At 38.6% G+C, this 25,344-nt stretch overlaps 2 protein-coding genes across 11 annotated transcripts in view; both read right to left on the bottom strand.

Moving 5' to 3' along the window:
• FBF1 (Fas binding factor 1) overlaps positions 1-3,948 on the bottom strand; it is a 42,339-nt gene extending 38,391 nt beyond the window's left edge. For 3 of the 7 annotated variants that reach the window (XM_039328063.1, XM_039328062.1, XM_039328060.1), the window contains exons 1-2: positions 3,800-3,948; positions 2,151-2,256 (exon numbers count right to left, since the gene is read on the bottom strand). In XM_039328063.1, coding sequence (XP_039183997.1) covers positions 2,151-2,153 — 3 coding nt within the window. In that variant the 5' untranslated portion in view covers positions 2,154-2,256; positions 3,800-3,948. Of the gene's footprint in view, positions 1-1,424; positions 1,494-2,150; positions 2,257-3,446; positions 3,718-3,799 lie in introns of those variants that run through there. The other 4 variants (XM_039328065.1, XM_039328067.1, XM_039328066.1 and 1 more) reach the window with 3 other exon arrangements.
• A 1,623-nt stretch (positions 3,949-5,571) lies between these two features.
• ACOX1 (acyl-CoA oxidase 1) overlaps positions 5,572-25,344 on the bottom strand; it is a 36,891-nt gene continuing 17,118 nt past the window's right edge. For all 4 annotated transcript variants that reach the window (XM_039328038.1, XM_039328035.1, XM_039328036.1 and 1 more), the window contains 11 exons: positions 24,347-24,454; positions 19,775-19,894; positions 18,196-18,311; positions 17,203-17,372; positions 15,993-16,155; positions 14,929-15,119; positions 11,338-11,517; positions 9,665-9,770; positions 9,426-9,569; positions 8,390-8,596; positions 5,572-6,996 (listed from right to left, as the gene is read on the bottom strand). In XM_039328038.1, the coding sequence (XP_039183972.1) occupies positions 6,946-6,996; positions 8,390-8,596; positions 9,426-9,569; positions 9,665-9,770; positions 11,338-11,517; positions 14,929-15,119; positions 15,993-16,155; positions 17,203-17,372; positions 18,196-18,311; positions 19,775-19,894; positions 24,347-24,454 (1,556 nt within the window). In that variant the 3' untranslated portion in view covers positions 5,572-6,945. The remainder of the gene's footprint in view (positions 6,997-8,389; positions 8,597-9,425; positions 9,570-9,664; positions 9,771-11,337; positions 11,518-14,928; positions 15,120-15,992; positions 16,156-17,202; positions 17,373-18,195; positions 18,312-19,774; positions 19,895-24,346; positions 24,455-25,344) is intronic.

Here is a 25,344-nt window from a genome sequence, read left to right on the forward strand (position 1 = left end):
AAATATGGAGTTCCAAATTCCATCTATTGTTGTAAAGCAGGGGTTCTCAACCTTGGCAACTTTAAGACTTGTGAACTTCAACTCCCAGAATTCCTCAGCCAGCAAAGCTGGCTGAGGAATTCTGGAAGTTGAAGTCCACAAGTCTTAAAGTTGCCAAGTTTGAGAACCCCTGTTGTAAAGGTATCTAACAATGACCTTGAGGGATGAGGGGAAGAGATGCTACCTGGGAAATGATCAGATAACAGAATTTCTTCTTCTGACTGTTAAGCCTGTGGAGACTCCTCCCTCTTTTGTCTAGTCCATTTTCTAGGCAATTTCACTTCCCCTCGCCCCTCAAGGTCATTGTCATGTACCATTACAACTGCTAACAAGATAGCTAACACATCATTTTGATTCATGTGGAGTTCTATGCTACACAAATGCAGTGATCCTTGTAATGGATAAACAGGAGAATGGTTGATGGATTCCAAGATATTGCTGAAAAAAGAGACTACAGTGAATTTGATTTCAAAACAATTAAGAACTGATGCAATCTAAAGAACGGTTGCTAGAATTGGGTATGTCTAGTTTAATGAAGAGACGGACAAGGGGGGACATGTTAGCAGTATTCCAATATCTCAGGGGCTGCCACAAAGAAGAGGGAGTCAAGCTATTTTCCAAAGCGCCTGAGGGCAGGACAAGAAGCAACGGGTGGAAACTAATCAAGGAGAGAAGCAACCTAGAACTAAGGAGAAACTTCCTGACAGTGAGAACAATTAATCAGTGGAACAGCCTGCCTCCAGAAGCAGTAAATGCTCCAACACTGGAAGTTTTTAAGAAGAGACTGGACAGCCATTTGTCCTAAATGGTGTAGGGTTTCCTGCCTGAGCAGGGGGTTGGACTAGATGACCTCCAAGGTCCCTTCCAACTTTACTACTACTACTACTACTACTACTACTACTACTACTACTACTACTACTATTATTATTATTATGGGATCTGTTTGTTTATCTATTGAATATATTTTCCACATATTTCATCCTGTACTTATCTCTTGACTTACTGTACTCTAATGGGGAATATAGAGGAAAGCATGGTTATTAGTTATATTGATTTTAAAAACTGATATGAACAATTTCACTGAAGTATTTGTGAGCCTCAGTTGCTCATGAGTTGGGTTGAGTAAGGATTTTGAGTAAGGATTTGAGCCTAAGTTGAGTAAGGATTTCATGGGAAGAGAGTTAGAATGAAAGAGTGAAGATGCAGGATGAACTCCCAGTATGATACCTCTTAATTAGACTCTTTCTGAGTACATGAGGTCACCTCCCTCTGAATGGACAATAAGAAACCAACCAACAATCGCTGAATTTGAAATCTTATCAGTTCTAACAAACAGTCTAATATGGTATGTGTAATCTAATAACCTCTGGGAAAGTTTGTATTACCTGATTTGCACTAAAGAGACATGCTTGGAGCAATGCTTGGAGTTCCTGTTTTCTTGATGGTTAAATTGGCTGAAACATAAAGTAAGCCATTCTACATTACAGGTAGTCCTCACTTAACAACAGTAATTTATATTGGGAACGCTAAGTGACACAGTCACATTACATCATGGTTGATTTCTAAAATGCAGTGTGACTGCATCGCTTAACATCGGCAATCCTGGCAAGTCCTACTGCCATCATTAAGTAAGGATCACGGATTGTTCAACAAGGATCTCCATGCAACTTCCTGCCAGATTCCAACAACCAAAGTCAGCAGGGAAGCCAACAGGTACTTTAAGTTTCAGGCACTTGGCAAGCAGGCTGGCAAGCAGGCAAGTGCCAAGTGGAAGGGGTGCACAGATAGTAGCAGTGGTGCATGGGAGCAATTTTGGGCCTAGGGGTAGCTGCTGCTGAGCAGAAGAGACTGCCAGCTTCCCCATGGATTTTGCTTGTGGAAGGGTCACAAATAGCAACCTCATGTAACTGAAGGGCAGTGCAGCCAAGTACCCATATCACAATCATGTGATCGTGGGGTACTGTGACCGCCAGAATTTCCAGTAGTGATTGTAAGTAACATTTGTTCAGCACTGTCGCAACTCTGAACAGTCACTGAACGGGTAGCTGCTAAACAAGGACCTGTATGCCTATGATCCAACAGAATCAATTGAACACTATGATCATTCTTACCATGTCATGGTCTCCAGTTGCATGCTGTATTTCTCGCAAGTGATTTTTCTTAAGTTTTCTTCATGTATAGACATATATTGATCAACAATTTCTCCAGCCTTTCTTACTTAAAATGCAAAATAAAGATACAATTTATTCAGATTTTTAAAGAATCCTAGCTGACTTTTATAATCATATAGCACCATTTTAATATTGCAGCAGGCCCTATGTATTTGTTAGATACACTGATCCATTAAATAGCTGACCACATTATAGCCTAGTACATTGTGAGATCCCACAATGGTTATTTGCATAACATTCAATATGATTAATAATTTAATGATTAATAATTTAATTAATCCTGACTTTGCATCAGTCATACACTGCCCTAGCATATTGGGTTTGGATAACACAACAGGCTAAAATGTGGCTATGTTGTTTATAGTTCTGTCTGTTGTGCAAATTCAGCTTGTGAGCTTCCCACTAGCACCCAGTTTCATATATGGTAGTTTATGCTAACTTCAGAGCTTTTAAATCCAATAGATTAGGGTCCAAAATTTTAAGCTTTACAAATTTCCATCATCTAGTCCGACTAGAGCAAAGCTAAGCTTCCTTAGCTAATATACTACATAAATCTCTAATAGCATGTGACTTATCATCAGATCAGTAGGTTGCCTCTGATATTTCATTTCATTCTGACAGTTTGTCACAATTTTTCCTAATTAGTGACCTCCAAGTGTGTGGGATCTCAGTCCTTACAATCATCCAGCCACTTAGAGGCTCCAGTTCGGGGAAGGCTAATGTACAGTTATGAACAAAACAGGCCACTGAAATTGAAAGCATAGATATTACCAATAGAAGTGTGGCCTTGCTTTCATTCTCTGAAAGTAGAGTTAGGAGAAGGAATTATTCCTAAATATAAAATTCTCTTCCATGGGGGAGCGATGGGTCAGACAACTTCGCAACTAACAACAACAAAATGTATTTCTTCAGGGACTCTGGGCAGTTATATTATGTACATCTCTTTAATCAGAGAAATCTAGCAGTGAGGAACTCTAGGAATCTGTTAACAAAATTAATGATCACAGGACTAGGCCAGAAAGTCAAGACATAACAGGGGCAAATCTCATCCTAATTGTTGTCAAGAAATTCACATGGATGTATCAAAGAAATCATCAGAAGCTGAATTTTGTCAAGAAGATTTTACCTACATCTTAAGTAGTAACCCACAATATATATACCAAATCATAAAGCGTTCGCTGTAGCTGTAATATACTCAACACCCTAACCAGTGGCTTACTAAATGAATCCAATTACCTGCAAATTAGCAGGTTGTGTATGTCAAGCCATTCATGCTGATTAAGTTTGTCTTAGTTACGCCTTCAGTCAAGATGCCGGAAGCCACAATGTGTACAGAATCAAGGCGTTGTGATCCACTTAACGCTCCCCTTCTACCTACAGCCTTCACTGTTGTTTACTGGAACACAACTCAGTTACCATAGTAGCCAATCAGCCCCCGCTACACACACTCTCCCCGCACCTATAAGAATCAACTTTCTAATCCTCTGGTAAGGAGCCACTTAGAGCTTCTTAGGCAACCTTCCCCCCCCCCCCCCGGTTTCCCCTATACAGTTTCCCGTCTTTTCCTTCGAAAAGAAGGAACAGCCTACCACGTGTCTCCCAGGCTGGCCATCAACTTATAAAACCACGGAATTCCTCGCTCTTCCCCCACAACTGTTGCAACCCATTTTAGGAAGCGCAGATTGGCCGACTCCCGCCTAACTCAGTCCATGTGCTTTCCGGCACTGATGTAACAGGAAACACCCGGCTTCTCCCCGGGAATTATGGGCAGAGCTGGAGGTGTCGGGCTATTGCGGGATGGTGTTTCTGGAAAACGTAACTTGATTGCCTAAAATATGCGAGGTTGTTATTCCTGGATAATCCAGTTTGTCAGCAAGAGCCGAACCGTGGGCGGTTTCATCCTTCTCACCGTCTACCGGCGACGTGTTGCTAAATTGCTATTATACTTAATTGATGGGAGCAGGATCGGCTTTCAGAAGGGCCCGTGAGGATTGATCCAGGACAAAAACTACATGCCTCTGCGCCTTCCCCCCCCCCCCCCAAGGAGAGGCTGAGGATGACGGCGATGGCCAGTTACACGCTGGCCTTTCTTACATCCTGGCCCTTCGCACAGGCAATTTTTGCAAATTATTCCAAATGCCATTAACCCCTTCAAAAGAAAGCTAAGAGAAACAGAACCACAATTTTCTTTCTTACAGCTTCTAATATTGCCCAGTTGCTGAATTTCCCTAGCGCTAAGTGAAACTGGTGGCGACACTGCCATCTCGCCTTCTGTGAATATTATGTGCCATAATAATAATAAAGTTGGAAGGGGACCTTGGAGGTCATCTAGTCCAACTCCCTGCTTAGGCAGGAAACCCTATACCATTTCAGACAAATGGCTGTCCAGTCTCTTCTTAAAAACTTCCAGTGTTGGAGCATTCACAACTTCTGGAGGCAGGTTGTTCCACTGATTGTTCTAATTGTCAGTAAATTCTCCTTAGTTCTAGGTTGCTTCTCTCTTTGGTTAGTTTCCATCCGTTGCTTCTTGTCCTGCCTTCAGGTGCCTTGGAAAATAGCCTGACTCCCTCTTCTCTGTGGCAGCCCCTGAGATATTGGAACACTGCTATCATGTCCCCCCCTCGTCCTTCTCTTCGTTAAACTAAACATACCCAATTCCAGCAGCTGTTCCTTATATACTTTAGCCTCCAGTCCCCTAATCATCTTTGTTGCTCTTCTCTGTACTCTTTCTAGAGTCTCAACATCTTTTTTACATCGTGGTGACCAAAACTGGATGTAGTATTCCAAGTGTGGCCTTACCAAGGCATTGTAAAGTGGTATTAACACTTCACGTGATCTGGATTCTATCCCTCTGTTATTGCAACCTAGCACTGTGTTGGCCTTTTTGGCAGCTGTAGCACACTGCTGGCTCATATTTAAGTGATTGTCCACTAGGACTCCGAGGTCCCTCTCACAGTTAACTACTATTGAGCAAGGTACCCCCTATACTATACTTGTACATTTGGTTTTTCTTGCCTAAATGTAGAATATCAGTACCCAACATCCTTTGCTTCAGCCTCTTATCCTTTTCTTCCCAAACTAGAAAGCCTCATACTGTTATCTCTTGCAACTTCCATAGGAAATCATTCACCTCCAGGGAAAAACCCTCTACTTAAAAATTAAATTTTTATCATGTCCTCAGTTTGGCTTGCCCTCTTTGCAGGCTTGTTTGTGACAAGCCATTTTTCCTGTGATCTTTAGCTTAATGAAAATTACACATCAAAAACTATTAGTAGGAAGGAGCAGATGGCTTAGCGAACACTCGGAAAAGTACGTTTTACTATTTGAAAATTAGTTTATTAAGTATACCACATATTCTTCATAAGATGTCAAATAATCTTTTATTGCAGTTTTTCGTTTCCAGTCAGTATTGTACACAGAAATCCAGTATATTAAGTACAGCTATATTAGATGTATCAATAGTTAGCACATTAAAATTATAAACAGTTTTTGTTTCAGTTGTAATATGTAATATTTTTCTTGCTCAACATTTGCAGTATAAGAGCACCTTTAGCTCTTGAACAGGGATACATATTAAGAAATCAACTCTCCAATGTTATGAAATTCCTTGGTTTGTGATCCAAGTCTTGATTTGTTACTGAAGCTGAATCCATCCTATCTGCTGCAATTTTGTCATGGTAATTTCACACAATAAAATTCTACACAATGTTAAAATGTTAGCCTGCTAACAGTAATCTAGAGCTGAGATCCTTTAATGTGGTAACCTGTTCTCTGTAGCCTTCTAAGAGCCAGACTGTAGGCTGATGGGCCCACCAGTTTGGACTCTCTTCTTGTCTATGATTATATGAGGTAAAAATCCATGTTCCACCATTTAAAAAAATTAAGTGTTTCAGGAAAAAAAGCCTATGAGCAAAACCAGGCATAGGAATCTTAAATATACTTTACAGTTTGTGTGGAACAAAGATTTTCCCTCCCCAGCGGCTTTGCAAATGACAATATTGCTATGGAATGGGACTCCTGACATTTTCCCATTCAATTTTCTGCCTTGAGAGAGATCTTGCCTGTGTGCTATAGACAATTTTATGGGAAATGTAATATAGAGCATGTGCATGCCATTTGGAATTCAGAAAGTGAAATTGTACACAAACATTAAGAATGTCACAGATTGTACCCATAAGGTAATCATCCATTCCTGGAACACCAAACAGGTATATACATATGATGTTTGTGCAAGGTCCCTGAAGCCCAATTCCTGATGAGGCTGTGAAAATCTTACAGCAATAGATTTAAGTGCAGGTGGGCTTTGACAACCACCATCTCTTAAGATGGCATTAATGTTTAAAAATGTGCAAGACCATTTTAAAAGGAGCTTCCAGAGATGTTGCTTCTACTCAATAACTGCCTTCTAGAACTACTTAGTAGTGAAAAACCTGCTACAGATAATACAGCTTCTGCAGATGCTTAAAAGGCTCACAGACTGATCCTTTTACACCAATCTATAAAGCTTTTCTGATTCATTAAAAAGGATAGTTTCTGAACATAATTAAAATTGCATTTTGTTTCCATGCTCTAATTCATTCAATATTTAATTGTTTGTTGTTGTTTTTTTAAAAAAGTGAGAAGTCTACAATTACTATCCTATGGCTATTTGGATTTGCCAAGTGCTTCAGATGTTCACAGGGCAAATTATGTTATTTCAAGAAACTAAAATATATTCAAAACCAAACAAATGTTATCACAGTTTAGCTTGCAATGGCTTCAGGTGTTTGTGGAAAGATTCATGGACCTAGAGGGAAAAAAATAAGAGGGGGCATTAATTTTAAAGACAAACCATACCTCACTTCTTACTAGAACAATGTATTTCCCAATTGCACACTGGACTGCTGCTTTAGTGAATTCAGCTATACATGTGCAATTGCATCAAATCAATTTCTACTAACAGAAAGAAAAAAGTCCAGTATTCTCTAATATTTTGGCAGAAAAAGTAGATTATAGTAGTAGTAGATTATAGTAGTATAGTAGCTTCCTTATTCAGATAGCTTTAGTTGCTATTAAGTATACCATAACCAGGAAAAATTATACAAGTATTCAAGAATTACATAAAATGAACTGTTTTTATCATTAGCAAAAAAGCATATAGCAATTTTTATTGATATTGTTGCATGATTAGTTTATGAAGTTGTAGATCAGTATAACCACATATTCTCTTTGCCATCATTTTCAATATAGCAATCCTGGCTTCTGTGAACTAGTTCCCCATTAGAGCTAAATAATTCCTCCTAAGGAAAGAGCACAGAATCATAATATATTTCCATAACTTCATAAAACAATAGTTTATGAATCTGCAGATGATCATTTCTATACATCTGCAGGTTCATAAACTATACATATTGGTGAACTGATTTTTAAATCTATCCATTTTAAAAATATTAGCCAATAATCGCTTTTTATTGCTACAGGTAATCCTTGACTTACAACAGCTATTGAGACTGGAATTTCTGGCATAAGCAATGCAGTTGTAAAATACATTACATTAAAATACAATTACATTGTTTAGTGATGGCAAATTCCTGTAGTCCTGTTATTATGGTTAACTGAATTTCATGGTTGTTAGGCAAGGCAACTTCCTGCTGGCTTCCCACAGCTAAGTCAGTGGGGAAACCAGCGAGAAGTTGCAAGTCCCAGGTGGCTTACATGAAGCCTGGCAGGCAGGTAAGTGGATGCTGCTGGGTGGAGGAGGATGTGAGGGAAATGGGGGAAGGTTTGGAGAGAATGCAGAAAGTGCATGAGTGTCAGGGAAGAGGCAGTGAGTCTTAAGGTAGGTGTGTGGGAATGGCCTGTGTGGAGACAGAGATGTTGAAGGAGAGTATATGAGTGGGAAGACTTAACCCAATGATTTACAAGCTTCCCTGCCAGCTTCCCCATTGACTTTCTGAGGAAGCTGGCAGGGAAGGTTGAAAATGGCAATCATGTGATCACGGGATACTGCAACTGGTCGTAAGTGCAAGCTGGCTGCTGAGGGGGTTCTTGGATGGCTGGAACTTTGAGGACCAGCCATCATCACTATTCATTCAGCACCTTTGTAACTCAGACTGTAGCTGACAGAATGATCATAGATTGAAAACTTGCTGTATGTCTTATGAGCCTTTAGTATCTGATTGACAAAAGCAATTACTTACCTGTGTTTTATTTAGTGGTGACTTCTTTGACCATTCAAACATATTTTCATATATGTTACCATCATATCGGCCAAGCACAGATCCAAGCATAGAATCAGAAAAATCAAAGGAATCCACCAGAGCTACTGCATTAGGACGGATAAGAGCCAAGAGTTCTTTTATGTGCATGTTCACCTGAATTAGCTGGGCTTCCGTCAAAATGCCTCCCTGAAGCAAAAAGAAAAGTTCAGAACAGTCAGAGTTCTACATCTCTAAGTGTTTAGGGAGAATTAATATAAAAGCTGATATTTCCAGTAAACAAATCTGACCTGAACTTTAATTCTAGATGAACAATTAAGATTGAAAATGAGCATTTAAAAAATGGTATTGCTTTTCTTAAGAATAAAATTGCTATTATCGTGGTTAATGTTCATCTACTAAACTTTAGTATGCTCTCACATAAAATACCTTCCTGCTCCCAATTTTAAGAAGATCCAGATTTAGAAAAGCATCAGTGATATCACTGTGAAATGTTTAGCAGTTACCCTACGAGCTTTGGTAAGGAATGGTAAGAATTCAATCATTTACAGTTTTTATATCATTTTCATTTAATTTTGGAGAGCTGAAAATGTCATTTTAGCACAATATTTTCAATTTAGACACTGCAATTCCCAAAGGGCAAAATACTGCCTACATGTTTATTTACATTCCATAAATGCCTGCTCTGTATGGCAATGTTTCCCAAACTTGACAATTTTAAGGCATGTGGACTTTAACTCCCAGAATTCCACAGCCAGCAATGCTGGCTGTGGAATTCTGGGAGTTGAAGTCCTCATGCCTTAAAATTGTCAAGTTTGGGAAACACTGCTGTATGGCAAAAATATACTCCAAGCCCAACTTAGGGTGTCTTTGTTTTATCCATGCTAATCTAACCTTATCTTTGTTGTCAAATTATACCATCACAAGATTTTTCCCTCCAGGTCTGATTAATTCACATCTCAACTAGATTCCCTGTCTAACAGAACCATTCAGCTCAAAGTAGAAATTATTTACCCACCTGTAGAAAGTCTCCAGAGTTCTTTATAATCCCACACAGAGCATACAGTAAACACAAATTGTTAAGGACAGCGTGGACATCTGGGTCACCAATTTCTGACAGCTTCTCTGTAAACAGTTTGACCACCACATAATGACAGTGTGCCTGAAAAAGTTAGATGACAGATTGAAGTGACTTCAAATGTTGTAAAATCCAACAACAATCCAAGAGTATCTACCATATTATAAGGTGCCACTGACCTCAGATGCTCGTACTAGATCAATTGAAGTCCGGTTCCAAGCATCTTCTTTGCTTTTCCAACGGGTCAGTTCAGCCTGTAAATTATTTGCTGCAAACTCAACCATCCTGTATTGTAGAAAAACAGAAGCAGAGCTTATTATACTTAGAATTGAGGCCATAAATAACATTCGGGTAGTAACATCTGAAAATTGATAATGGCAGTGATAAATAACCATAGCCTCAAATTTCTGATGGTTGACAAAGCCAAAGATTTAAAATCTAAACTCAATTCAGCTTTTACTGCTAGTGAACTTCAGCTTTTATTCCTACTCTGTAAGATGAACAATAATAATTTCCATTCTCTCACAAAGCAGTCAATGTAAATTTTGCCCCATATTTTCAAATATTAAATAGAAGACAGTCTCATTCTTATGGCCTAAATACTAATTTTTAATATTGCTGTCAGTTGATCATAATAAATGCAAACAAGGCCTTTGAAGTGTTAGTAATAGTAACAGTGACAGCTGTTCTGGTTTACTTTCCCATTTTATTTGCTGCTCTCTAATGTGTCCTATTTTAATAGTAATAACATTTGGAACATCATTGCATGAAAAGTTATTTATTCCTTCTATTAGTCATAGACCGAGAATTAAGAGTGATATGCTGTTGTTATTAATAATTTTATTAAGCTTATCAAGTTATAAAATACAAAGGAAATTGAAAATAGTGGGAAAATGGAGGAGGCAAAAGGGAAGAGAAAGAAGTGTAAGATAAAAAGGAAAAAAGAAATGCATTGACTTCTGACTATATCACAGTAGAATAAAACAGTAACATTACAGCCTAAACATTTTACTTTTACATACTTAATATGAACAAGCCATTTCTATAACAAACATATCTAATCAGCAAAATCCAAAGTCAAAGGGTGATATAGTATTAATATAATTTGTGTTACACTTGATTGAACATAATAATACCTTCCCCCTTTGCAATTTCAGCTACATATTAGTTCACAGTAGGGAAGCCATTGCATTTGACCTTGCTCAAAAGTGATCCCAGGATATAACTGTACACGAGTAGTCTTAGTCCCATTGCTCTGAAACATAAGCAGGAATGCTGGACTCTATTAGGCAGCACTGCCCCCCCCTTTTTAAGAAGACTATGAAAAAGGGATTTGACTCTTATTTTCTGGGTCAGTAGTAGTGTTTTTAAAGAGATTTTCAGGGGTACTATCCCTTGATCAATTTTTGAAATAACTGCTCTTCTAATCAAATCTTTCTTAACAGGGTTCCATCTACTGTGGGGTCCATTTCAAACCGTTCCATGAAAGATTAATTACTGAGCAGTCTGGCACTTCACTAATATTTATGACTGCCTTCTGCTTTGTCCTCCTCTCAAACATGCAATGTTCTGGCAGTTTCTGCCCTAGCAACATACAGTTGCTACACCCTGATACATATTTCTGGTAGTTGTCAATTAGTATCTCACATTCGTCAGTTAGAGCTGGGTCCATTATATGAACCATGTAAGACCATGTTAGCGGCAACTGCCAAATCCCATCCAGATCAAATCAGCTGGATATGAAATTGTTAGAACGAAGTAGCCAAGGGAGCGGTTTGGTTAATAAAAATTAGACAAGATGAGCAGTCTGAAATTATGCTGAGAAATTTTATAACCTTTTATATTGACTTACTTTGAAGCTCTCAGTTTATATGCCTCCACGAAACTGGAAGGATTGTTGATATGCAGAGTCGTGGGTCTAGCAGCCACATGCTGGGGCTGAATATGCTGTCCTGAAAGGTCATTCAAGTAAGACATGATGCCACTAACTAGTTGTCCAGAACTAACTTGGGTATAACTTTTGACAAGGAATCTAAAATGCAAAACAAAATGATTTCATGTCATAAGGCAGTAAATTACCTTATAATTTTTATCATCAGCTGCACTATAAAAAAACACATCTGGGATAAAATTATGAAAGTAAAAAAGGTGTCAATAATGTAGCTTGTGTCAGTTTAGACCAGGGGTAGGCAACCTTGGCTCTTTTATGACATGTGGATTTCAACTCCCAGAATTCCTGAGCCAGCAAGTCATAAAAGAGCCAAGGTTGCCTACCCCTGGCTTAGATTATAAAAAACAGGGTCAAAAGCTGCACTTAACCAGAATATTTCACACATTGATTGATTTATATGCCATCAAATCTGTGTCGATTTTTAGTGACCACATATTTTTTCCCCCGTGACATTATGACCCAACCCCCTCCCTTCGGATCTTTCAATAATGCACGCATTGCCACTATAACCAAGCCCATCTGCTTTGTTGCTGGTCACACTCTTCTCTTTTCTTCCATCTTCCACCTAGAATTAGAGCCTACTCTAGAGAACTGGGTAATATATCTGAAATAGGGTAATTTGAGCCTGACAATTTGTTTCTCAGATGAGAACTCTGGGTTGATTTGCTCATGATCCACTTGTTTATTTTCTTGGCTGTCCATGGTGTTCTCAGGAATCTTCTCCAACACCAAAAACTTCAACATTTTCCTAACGTGCTTCAAGCAAAAGTCCAACTTCCACTTCCACAGGGTGTCACAGGGAATACCCCTGCTTGCACAATTCCGATCTTTGTAGAAATAGACATGCATCTGAATATCTTTTCCAAATAGACATGCATCTGAATATCTTTTCTACTATGTGCTAATCTGGGGCATACTTCTTGATTGCTTGTTCCTTTACTGTTGATGTTTGACCCTAAAAGACAGAAACTATGTACCATTTTGATACCTTGATTATCATTTTAAGAATGGTTGTTCTACCTGTTGTCATTAGTTTGGTCTTCTTTCATATTTTTTTTTCACCATGTTCCTTGACTTTTTATTAGTAGACCTTGCATATCCTTTGCATTTTGGGCTATTAAAATAGTATCTTCAGCAGAGGTTCAAGTTATTATGTTTCTTCCTTCTTGCTGCCTGACACCATCGGCCACCAAACACAGAGCCCAGCGAGTGCATGGAGGCCGATGATGTCCGTCAGCAGCCACAGCCTGCTGGCCCCTTGATCAACACATTCTGGGGCTCAGCAGCCCGCTGTGAATACCAAGCAGCCCTCCAGCAGCAGGCGGAGTAGGGGAGAGGGGAGGCACGTGATGCAGACCGCCAGATGCACCTACTCTGTCCCATCTGTTTTTGCTTACGGTTGGAGAGCAGGTCATTGATGGTCATCTCCTCGGCCCCCTCGCAGATCTTGCCCTTGGCCCGTGCATGGAGCCTGTTCCCCTTGCTTACCCGATGCACCTTGGCCCTGCCTCAGGCTGCCGCCACCAGTTTGTGAAGGTCCATTAGTCTGCCTCTGCTGCCCAGAGCAGCCGGCCCACCCAGCACAAAGATGATGAAGCAGCCAGCTAGGAAGCGCCAAGTAGAGGTGGTAGAGCATGCCCAGCAAGCAAAAGGCCACTCCAAGCAGGGAAAGCTGTATCCCCATCAGTGCCATGGCCGCCCAGTCCCAGCTGGATGGCGTGCCTCCCCATCTGTGCTGGGCCTGGGCGGCCATGGCACTGATGGGGATCCAGCTTTCCCCGCTCGGGGTGGCCTTTTGCCTGCTGGCTCTGGGCATGCTCTACCACCTATATTCAGGGCTTCCTAGCTGACCACTTTGCCTCTTTCAAGCTCTAGGTGGCAGCCTAATGGACCCGTGCAAGCGGCTAGTAGCCATGGCAGATAATGAGGTGCGTGAGGGGAATGTGCTCCACCCACAGGCCAAGGGCAAGACCCTCAAGGGGACTGAGGAGATGACCAGTGGCAACCTGCACTCCAAACAAAAAGATGAGATAGAATAGGCATGTCCGGTGGTCCGCATCACATGCCCTCGACTCTGTGTGTGCTGCTGGTGCCACTGCAGCACTGCTGCTGGAGTGCTGGTCCAGTATTCACACAGGCTATGCAGCCCCTGCTCCGGGATGCCGTCGGCCCCCTTGCACTCACCACCTATGTGCACGCCTTGGGGTCCGCCAGGCTGGGCGGGGCAGGGGCCAGGGTGGCAGGGGCCAGTCCCTCGCCATCTCTGGGGCATCCCCGGGGGCCAAATATCAGCCAATCGTGGGCCAGATGCGGCCCACGGGCCTTGTGTTTGACATGTCTGCTCTAGACAGACTCATCCACCTGACTCCATCTGGTGTAGATGGAGATACTTTGTTTTACTTTACTGCTTGAGTTTCAAGATTTTTAAAAATTGACTTTATGGAGTTATCTCTTATGGAATTTATTCTTATGTTGTCTTAATATGTTGTTCATATTTACAGTAGTGGCCAAAATTGTGGAAACCTTTTGGGGAAAGTGTATTTTTGAGGTTTGATGGCTAATAACATCACCTTTTTTGTAGTAGTACCATAAAATTATATATCAATGGAAAGATAATTTAATCAAGAATGTAATGCAACATAGTTTGTTCAATTATCTGTACTGTATTCTATGAAAGGTTATAGCCAAATAACTAGAAAAAGGAAGCATAACTTGCTTAGGTTGATATCAGGTAGCTTTCCTTCATCTGATTGTAGCCAATGAGCATGAGTGTTTAGAGAGCCAATCAGATATCATCTTGTTTTGGCAATGAGCCAATCAGATTACAATAGGATTCAGTTATTGATGTCATGTATTGAAGCTGAGAGGAGGACATTTGTTAGTGTGTTATGTGATCACTATCAAGTTGGTTGGGTTTTTTTTTCCTTTCATTTAGTGAGCTTGTAAAACGTAATAAAATTGAAGTAATGGTGCAAAGAGTTGACTGGTTTCCCAGAAAGCGATGTAAAATAGCATTATTAAGTGAACAAGGCTACAGTTATAAAGAAATTAGAAGAAAAATTGGTGGAAACGTAACCAAAGGTGGCATTTCTACTGTACACTTTTCCCAAAAGTGTTCCACAATTTTGGTCACTACTGTAGATGCCAGATGTGTTTATGTCATTGCACCTGGTCTCTGGAACAGTATTCTTCCCAAACTGTGAACATTGTTCATATTGTTGTTGTAAGATTTGTAAACCATCCAATAGTGTATTAGTGGGGAATCATAGAAATTGAAATTATAAATATATAAATTTTTAGAGACACCTTTTTATGAAACAAGTGGCCATACAACTTTGATTAATTAATAATAAATATCACCCAGGGCTGTTGAAGGGTGATAAGCACCATCAATGAGATTCAGTCATTCACTCAGAGACATGAAAAAAATGACAAAGATGATAGAAAGACATACAAAAAGACACACAGTTAACAATGAGTGGTATGACTCACCGGGCAGTTTGCAACATCATCACAGTGTTCTCTCCTTCATAAGTGCAAGAAGGAGTGAAGTTGACATAAATATCAGGCAAACCACTGCAGCGGGAGTAGCCATGTCCCCCACATGCCATCCGACATTCCTCAATGCCAGTGCTGGCAGTCCAGGAACTGAACGCCTTGAGCCCTGCAGACAGTGCATGCAACTGAGAAAGAAAGTAATTAAGAACAAAGTAATTATTTTTTCCAGATTTGTCCTGTCACTAAATTCTATCTTCCTGAATTTTTGGTAGGGATGGAAGAGAGAAGAGGTTAAGAATGGTAATCCAGATTATCATCAAGATCAAAATTCTTCCTAGAGATTTTAAAACTCCAAGAAGAAGGGACATTCTGTCAAGTCATAAAGCACACTGTACTATGTAGAATTTTTAACATCTTCGAACCACAAGTCATCAGAGCAAATCATAAAAATTCCATCCCATAGTCTGTGATGTCCACTTTTTGATTTACACCAGTGTTACATTTAGTAAATCATTTATATAGCTGTTGAACTCAGAACGCATGACACTGAGCTTTGTATGTACATACATATGCATGTAACACTCATAAAGGACAAAGGTTTACAAAAATTTGCAGGGTAAATTTTCAGGAACAAGTCCAAATCAGAATTTAGGTCCCATTATCAAGCTTTTGTAAAAAAAATAATAACAACTTAAATGACTAGCATACCAGAAGTGGAACCCAATACATATTTTTAATGATTTATTTGCTGGTCTAAACAGTGATGTTAGAAAAATCATCTTGAGGCCCTAATCCCAGTTGTGAGCTTATCCATCTCATTTATTCTCATTATGAAAACATTCCACAAAGGTGTTCTAAATAGGTGAGGAAGAAAAAGGGATTTAAACTGAGACAGTATCAATCACTTCTAAGAATTTATCTGTGATACTCATAGCCCCTCTCTCTTTTTTTTCTGATTCTGTTTCTTCCCAGGAATTATCTTTATTCCATTGTCTTGAAAGAACAAACTAAGCCATATAGTTGTCAATGGCAGTGTTCTGTAAGATCATGAACCCCACCTCTGGCAGTTCACTCAAGTCTCCATCCTGGATGTTCCCAGTGATGCGATGATATGTATCTCTCATATATGAACCCACAAAGTGAAAAGCATATGCTGTTGCTAGGAGAGGAAAGAGTTTGTATTGCTGGGTCTGATAATCCAAAATCTGAGGTTCTGGTTCCCTGGAACAAAGCAAATAAAAGAGAGAACTAAATCACTATAATGTATGATTTAATTCCTTAGAAAAAGAAAAAAACCAAAGACTTACACTATCCTAAGGGTATATTCTGAAGACAAATACATTCAAAGTACAAACATATTTACTTGTAAAAGTGATCTTGGCTTGGTCCAATATGTGGCCAATAAAATTATTTCTCATTTTTTCAAAAGACAAAAGAGGTTAAGTAACTAGCAAAATACAGGAGAGAAGTCCAAAAGGGGGAGGGAATGGGAAAAATAGAAATAGTGAAATAGTTTAGGACATTAATTCAATGGCAATTGTGAACAAATGACTGCAGTTCTGGGACAATTCTATTTTATTCCTGACTCAAGATTTACAATTTATACTGTGGTTGCCATGCAACTGTTTACCATCTCCTGGCCGATTTTGTATCATCACAAATTGGCAGATCCCCAATAACAATGGTTCCCAATATAGGGCTAGTCCTGACGACAGCTCTGATTCAACTGCGTGTAGTCAAAATGACACAAATGGGGGCCGGGAGTGGGGTAGTAGATTTTCTTTTTACAAAGCAACTATTTTTCTGATTCACAAAATCCACAGTAGATGTTAAAATTGGTTTGCAAAATTTGCCAGAAAATTCTGCTTGTTAGATGTTCAAGGTAAGTCAGGTCAAGAAATAGACTCCAGACGATATACTAGGATCCTTGGAGGTCTGACAGGGTTTTCTCCCTATTACACCAAAGAGACTTAAGGCAAGACAAGTCTATTTCTTGTGCTTAACTGGTTTTCCTCAAGCTCAAATTTTGCTAACAGATCCTGTACATCTTCTCAAAGGTCATTGCTGGGCTTTTCTACACTGTTCTTGACAATGGCACTTCCCAAGGAAACATGTTTTGAAAATCAAACTTTTTGTTTTTTAAAGAAGTCACGCACGCACATTTTTTTTTCATGGGCAAAACTGCTCTGGGCAAGGTGGCAGAGAGGTTTGCCAATTGTTATGGCATTACAAAAAATGACCTTAGGGATATTATTACAGGCTTCTTACCCAGGCTTTAACTCAGACTGATGTCTCACAGCACTATAGCGGATGGCAATTGTACAAGCTCTGGCTAAACTGTGAGCGGCATCTCCAACGATAATTGAACGGATGAATACCATGGTCCCATATGTCAGCTTGGCATTGAGAGGCTTCACATATGTGCCATCGGGTTCAACCTAGTAAAATAAAGCAGTGAAGGTGGAAAGAGTTTGTCCACCAAGTTTGTAAGATTATAAAAACCAACATTGTACTATGTCACTGGATCCACTAAAAAATTCTTGTTAGGCCCCTCTTCAAAAATATTAGCATTTTATAATTATTTCTATTCATTGGTGTTATAAATGAATGTTTTGGACATCACTGACATGAAGCAACAGGTAAGTAATTTAAAATTAACCAACTTGCATAAATCTATTTCCCTAATTGTCTCTTGCTTTGCATATGTTGTGAAGCCAATGACATCACTGTCATGCTAACTAGGTCATATTATCTAAGCAGTTTCACATACACTGACAACAAAGTTAATAGACAACAGTAGGGTAGTTATGTAATACAGATGGCTAGTAAATTTATGAAAAGGAAGACCAGATAGTTAAAATGTTATTAACATTCCTTATATAAGAGGTGAGGGACAGGGGCGGAAGCCAGAATCTATTTGACATTAATAGTCACCCTGCCCTCCCATTTACTGCCTTCATTTGACAGAGATTCTTCCTCCTCTATTACCACAAACTGCAACAAACACTCTTGAACAACTTCCAGGAAGTTGAGTTCAAGAGCTGGTAGTGAGAGAACCAGCAGAACTCCCAGACAAATGAGATACAGCTGGATTTTACCTCTGATGGTTCTTTAACACAAACTTGGGGATTGCTTCTGACTATTAGATGATCAATTACTTCCTGAGAATATGAAGCCTTGACTTTGGATAGTTTCTCTCTCAAGCTGTCTGAACAGCTGGCATAGATAAATAGCAAAAACAAAACAAGATCCACTGTTTACCTTGGCATATTTCATTAGCATATTTTCCCGGGGGATACGGAAGTTGTCCATTTTTAAGTAGCCATTATCCATTTCATCATAACCAAATTTTGGGCCAATGTCACCAATGGTGATACCTACAAACAGAATAAGCCAAAGACATTTGCCTGGTTCTTAATAATATTCTTAATACATAAATGAATTGGGGGGGGGGGGTGTTCATAAAGTATCCTTTTTCCCAACATCAAGTAGTCCAAAGTGCTAAATGGTGGGAGCACCAAAGATGCAAATTCCAAAACTCTGAACTGAAACTAAGACTTTAAGGCCACAGTTGCAAAAATGTTCATTTCATTTGTAGTGATACATAGATGTAGCTTTATTTTCTTTTTTTTTGCTAAAGCATTGATATTATTTTGTTCCCATCTTGAAAACAAAGTGATATTAAATTCACAAAATTTAAGACTGGAAATCAGGTTTTAATAATATTCTTTTTACTCTGGCAATATTAAAATAAGTTGTTTTGGCTGTGATTTTTCAGTTAGGAGTGAGTATTCAATCTTTGCCCATTCATCAATGTAGAGGAAGACTTCCCTACTATCCAGATGCGCTGTTATGGGTTCCTACATAATGCACCGAGATTCAGAGTTCTTGACATCAAATACAAAAGGACCTACAACTTTATTTTATCACTACAGCATGGGCTAATACACACATTTAGGGAATTTTAATGTTACTTGAATTATGAGAAATTAAATCTTAACTATCATGTTTTCCCGAAAATAAGACCCAACTGAAAAATAAGCCCTAGCATGATTTTTCAGGAAGCTTGTAATATAAGCCCCATCCCAAAAATAAGCCCCAGTTAAGATCATGAGCCAGACGGACACATTTAGTACCGTATGTCCCCAAAAATAAAACCTAATGATTCTTTTGGAGCAAAAATTAATATAAGACCTGGTCTTATTTTGGGGAAAACATGGGTAATGGATAAGATTATTTGTAAAAATGGATTCTGTTTAGCAACATTTCCCCCTTTTAAAAATAATAACATGGTAGTTTCGAGTTCCATATTCTTTACAAACTACTACCGATATTCTTGTAATGCTAATAACATGCTTTAAGGAAAACTTTTATGTTCTCTTAAAAAAGTATATCTAACTTGGTAACATCTGTTAATTAGAAGTCAGGGTTTTTAAAGCATTTTACTATGTACAGTTAATCATTTTAACTAAAAAAACCAATTTTCCTTAGTATGCTGTGATATGGAATTGAAAAACTGTAGCACAATATGTGTATTTTTGCTTTCTTATGAACACTGTTTCTTTTAGCTCACTGACTACAGGACTGCAAGTACTTCCTTACATTGAATTTTTCCCAACATGGTGTAGCCCTTGAAGATTTGTGGTGCCAAATGTTTCCAGCTGGACATCTCATATTGTTTCAATATAGAGTTTGTGATTCATTTATATGGCAGCTAATATGCTAGATATTCACTTGAGCAGACTTTCTCCACCTTTTTTTTTTTACCCAGGAGGAACTCTTGAAATAATTTTCAAATCTCAGGGAACGCAATCTAGTAGTGACAGATTTAATACAGTACCTGGCAGTGGTTCATGAGTTCCCAACTGACGTAGAGGCACAATGAAAGCATGTAACCCATGACATTTGTTTTGCGTATAAAGCTGAGCCAAAACAATGGCATAGTTTGATGTCTTGCCCACTGCAAGAAGGGAGGGAAAAAGACAACTTAGCAAGTGGAAGTTTATTTGTACAGTCCAAGAAGCATCCTGTGTACATGTTTGACCACTAAAATAATAATACAGACAATAGACTGTTATAGGTTTTATAATATAAAATGTTGGAATATTCATGAGCAGGAAGAGCCATGTGGTAACTCAGTCAGCCAATGTGAAGAAAGTGCTACTGAGTCTGTGCAAAAGGTATTGAGTTAGGAGCTGAATTTTCAGTCTCAGGTTTGTCTCTGTATTTCTCTGTAAGAAGTCTTCATTAAGCTATGTTGCCGTAAAGAAGAATGTATGGTATTGTAAATACTTTGATATAAATATAAAGAAGTTATTTTGAATCAGCTAAATGCAGTCAACTGTGAGAGCTTCTGATTTATTTTTTCACCAACAGAAAAATTAAAATTCTCTAACAGGTTGTGGGCCCAGAGCTTACTAAGGACTGCATTGTAATTTAAAGCTGGAAGAAATTGCCTGTGTTTAGAAAGTATAAGAACAAGGCAGAATTAGCAGAATGGCTGCAATGGAATTTAAGGAAAACTCTGTGCCTCGTTTGGGCCAGAAGAATTACATTGTGTGGGGTGCTAAAATGGAATGTTTGCTCAAAGCAAAAGATCTGTGGTATATCATAGAAAATCCACAAGTGTTTGCAGCTGCTGATCAGAAAAGTCATGCTCAAGCAATGGCTTATCTCATCTTGAATTTAGATGATGAACAATTTCTATATGTTGCAAATTTAAAGACTGCAAAGGAGATTTGGTTGAAGTTGAGAGCTGTGCAGGTGAATGTTTCTGCATGCAATATAGTGCAATTATCAAGAAAACTTTACAGGGCCTGTTTGCAACCAGGTGAATCTGTGGAACAGCATTTAAATAAAATGCAAAGTTTATTTTTGGACTTAGAACAACGTGGGATTAAATTCCCTGAGTCCCAGAAGGTTTTATTGGTGTTGAACAGTTTAGATAAAACCTGGGACACAGTTTCTGCGATATTTGAGTGTAAAGAAGAGCCAGACTTAAATTTTGAGGCTTTAAAGACATGTTTGCTTAATGAAGAAGAAAAGTGCCATTTTAGAAGCAGCCACGAAGAGGTAAAATTCCTGAGGAGGGGGTCCAGATGGGACCAAGTTGCATCAAAAGAGAGATTTTGCAAGCAGAGGGCTCAGCAAGAAAAGAATTGCTACATTTGTGGAGCAAACACACATCTGAAATAGAACTGTTTGCAGAGGAACAATTTGCAGCGAAGGACATTTGTGCAAGCAAAAAGGACTGATTTGCAAAAGGAACATTTTGGTGTTGCAAAAGTTTGCTATAGCAACAACAGAGACAAGTGGCTAATAGATAGTGGGGCAAGTCAAACAATTGTTAATGACTCTGAATTATTTTGCAGGTTTGTTCCAGTAGCACAAGAAGCTGTAGCTTTGGCAAATGGCCAGAAAGCAAAAGTCATCAGAAGAGGCGATGTAAAAATTCCACATTAGAATCAAAGTTTACCAATGCACTTTGTGTACCTGAGATGGAACATAATTTGTTAAGTGTGTCTAATTTAGACAAAGAAGGTTTTGAGACCATTTTTGTAAATGGGAAGTGTCTCATCAAAAGGAATGGGAATATTTGTGCAGAAGGCATAAAGGAAGATAATCTATATGTACTGCAGGGACAAAAGGTTCAATGTTCCCATATATTTAAGAATGTTGCAGAGCACGATTCGTGTGTTCATCTTCTACTAGAAGACTTGGCCATGCAAGCTTTAAAGTTTTGCAGCAAATGCAAGAGTTTGCAGAAGGGCTAAATTTGAAGGGATGAAAAACATATTTGGACTGTGCAGTATGCAAAGCATCGAAGTCAAAGGCATTCCCAGTTAGTAAATGTAGCACAAGACAAACAAAAAGAGTTCTAGAGCTGGTCCATGCAGATCTGGTGGGACCTATGCAAGCCAGTTTGGGAAGAGCAAAATATGCACTGGTAATTGTTGATTATAGCAGGTATTCGTTTTGCTACTTGCTTAGAGCAAAGACAGAGGTGCTACAACAATTCAAACAGTAGGTAAGTTTTGTAGAGAGAAGGTGCAGACAACAAGTGTGTCAGTTGCAAACTGACAGAGGTACTGAATTTATGTCAACTAAATTCCAACAATGGTTGGGGCAATTGGTGGATAAGACACAGTTGTACAAATCCTTACACAGCAGCAGAGAATGGTGTAGCTGAAAGAAGGAATGGTGTTTTGCAAACAATGAAAGATTCATTGCTGGTATGAGCAGGTCATATTGGGGAGAAGCCATATTGACTGCCAATTATGTAGTTAACAGACTGTGGAGTTCCTCCATTAATAATACTCCATATGCCATTCTATATGGGAGAAAGCCATCACTGGCACATTTGAGAATTTTTGAAAGTACTGCGTGGGTACATAGTCTGAAAGCAATCAGAAGAAAGGGACAGCAAAAGGCAAGAAAGCTCAGGTTTGTGGGCTATGAGCCAGGGTCAAAAGGATATCGCTTTAGCGATGGAAGTAAAAGAATTGTAATTTCAAGGTCTGCTAATTTTGCAGAACAAAATTGGGACAGAATTAATGCAAATTCTGGGTATGTCTCACTTAATGACAGTGATCTATTTAATGACAATAACTCATCTAATGATAAAAAAAATGATTATTGAAAATGTCAATGTTCAGGGAGGAGAGGCTGAACAAGACATGAAGCCAGATAGACTTGAGACACAGGAGCAGTTAATACCACGTAGGTCAGAGCGATGTAATAAAGGAATTCCGCCTGACAGGTATTCTGCCAGCAAGGTAAAGGTTTGCAATGTGTGGTATGAGCCAAGAAGTTATAAAGAAGTGTTGGCATTACCAAAAGCTGAACAAGAAAGATGGAAGGAGGCCATGGATAAAGAGATGAAATCCATGGGAGACCATGAAGTATTTAAATCAATGACTTTGCCACAGGGAACCAAAGCTGTGGGTTGTAAGTGGGTATATAAGAAAAAGGTATTGCAAAATAATGATGTACAGTATAAGGCCAGGTTAGTGGCACAAGGTTTTTCACAATTAAAGAATGTGCACTACGATGAAGTATTTGCGCCAACTGTGAAAATAGTTTAAGTGCGGACAAAGGTGAAACCTGTGATCAAGAGATATATCACTCAGCAATAGAGAGTTTGTTATATCTATCACAGTGGTCCAGACCAGACACAGCTTGCGCAGTAAGCACTTTGAGTCGTTTTACTGCTGCACCTACAACATTACATTGGATGGGTGTAAAAAGGGTTCTCAGATATTTAAAGGGAACTATAAATTTGGGTCTTCAAATACAGATTACTGAGCAATTGAAATTAAAGTGTTATGTCGATAGTGACTATGCAAATGACATAAACACAAGGAAATCAAATTCTGGGATTATAATATTGTTTGGAGGGACTCTGATTGGATGGAAATCCAGAAAACAAACGTTGCTATTTCATCAGCGGAAGCAGAGTTTATTGCTTTATCTGAATCGTGTTCTGAAGTAACATGGTATGTACAGTTGTTGCAAGATTTAAATATTAATGTAAAAGAATCTGTAAGATTTGAAGACAATGCTGACAGGGTGAAGAACAGAAGTAAACATGTAGACATTATGTATTGTAATATCAGGGAAGCTGTAAAAGGAAAATTGATTAGTTAACATCATTGTTCTTCTGAGGATAATTTGGCAGACATGATGACTAAACCATTGGGTGGTGTTCACTATGGAGAATGTATTAAGTCAATAGGTCTGATGTCTCTTCCTGTCATGAAGGGAGGAGTGTTGGAATATTCATGAGCAGGAAGAGTCATGCGGTAACTCAGTCAGCCAATGTGAAGAAAGTGCTACTGTGTCTGTGCAAAAGGTATTGAGTTAGGAGCTGAATTTTTAGTCTCAGGTTTGTCTCTGTATCTCTCTGTAAGAAGTCTTCATTAAGCTATGTTGCTGTAAAGAAGAATGTATGGTGTTGTAAATATAAAGAAGTTATTTTGAATCAGCTAAATGCAGTCAACTGTGAGAGCTTCTGATTTATTTTTTCACCAACAGAGAACTTAAAATTCTCTAACATAAAAGCACTTCCTTTTACTCCCAAACTGAAATGAAATAGAAGGAATAAAGAATATGCAGAATGTCTAAATAAGGAGTATGTAGAAATAGTGAAACGGAAACATTTACTTCTGATATTTATACTAAATTAGCTAATAAAACTAATGTTAATTTTATTCTGTTGAATGTAAGGCTTAGCTCTAAAACAGAAACCAGAATTTTTTTTTCTCATATGTCCATAGTATAGAATGGTCAAAAATATTACACAGCCAAAGTTATATTTCAAAACACATCAATAGTTAATTGTCTCCACACTTAAAATGTCTGCAGGAAAAAAACAGCTCTTCCTTTAGCTTTAATCATATAATAATACACTTACATCCACCTGGCCACCACTTAATAGAAGTCACAGTAGGGCTGTTAAGGATGAATTCCTGGGTAGCAGGATCATAGGTGGCTGTGGTTTCCAGTCCTCGGAGATGGGTACCTGTAGGCAGGTAGCAAATCCTATTTCAACAGTTGCACAGTTCCGCGCAAATGTACATAATTAGAATTATTTCAACAAATTTCATTAGCAATGGAAAGCTGAGCAGTGCAAATAAGAAAACTGCTTGCAAATGTACATTTACATAATGGTAAATAGCAAACACATTACAAGAAAAGCATATATGAAATAGTGGATGCATGCCATTCTACTAATTGCTTTAATGCAAGAATACTGTCAAATTGCTATACAATTATGCAGCTCCTTTGTCTTGCTGATTTATCACCATGTGCAAATATATGTTAGGTATCTAACAAGGTAAATTAAAGACTCCCGTGATAATTCCTTTCCAAAGAAGCTCTAGGATAAAAATGGCTTTTTCTCTAAATCCAGACATGGTCCTGCACAAAAATCTTCAGAACCAGGTTAAAGTTTTTGACGTTTACTTTTATAATGTTTTTCAATCTTCTGTAAGAATATGAGTCTCATATATATATATGTGTGCTGTTTTGAATGTACAAGTATGGCTCTATTGCAAAAGTTAGATTTAGACATGTTGGTTGTCTATCATATTCATCTTCAGTGTCTCCCTTTCATAAAATTGACAGAAGTACAACTTCAGAAGTACATCAGAAGGTGCAGAAAAGGGTATGGAAGAGAAATTATTCCAAGTGGTCCTGCAAAAGGTATTGTTTTATTTAAAGATAATAAAAATGACTGTTTAAGAAGTCAAGATGTTTCCCAGAAAATGTATGAATGTATAATTAGTCAGGACCAGTAGCAAAGATACTTCGCAGAAGTTGTTTTAAAAAGGTATTTTAACTTGACAGAAGTTACATAATTCTTGCACAGGAGCATTTGCTAATCGTTGTTCTTCAGGTTTACTTTCTTTC

This window comes from Crotalus tigris, unplaced genomic scaffold (genome assembly GCF_016545835.1).
Source record: "Crotalus tigris isolate CLP2741 ecotype Arizona unplaced genomic scaffold, ASM1654583v1 scf7180000024370.6872682, whole genome shotgun sequence".
NCBI classification, from domain to species: Eukaryota; Metazoa; Chordata; class Lepidosauria; order Squamata; family Viperidae; genus Crotalus; species Crotalus tigris.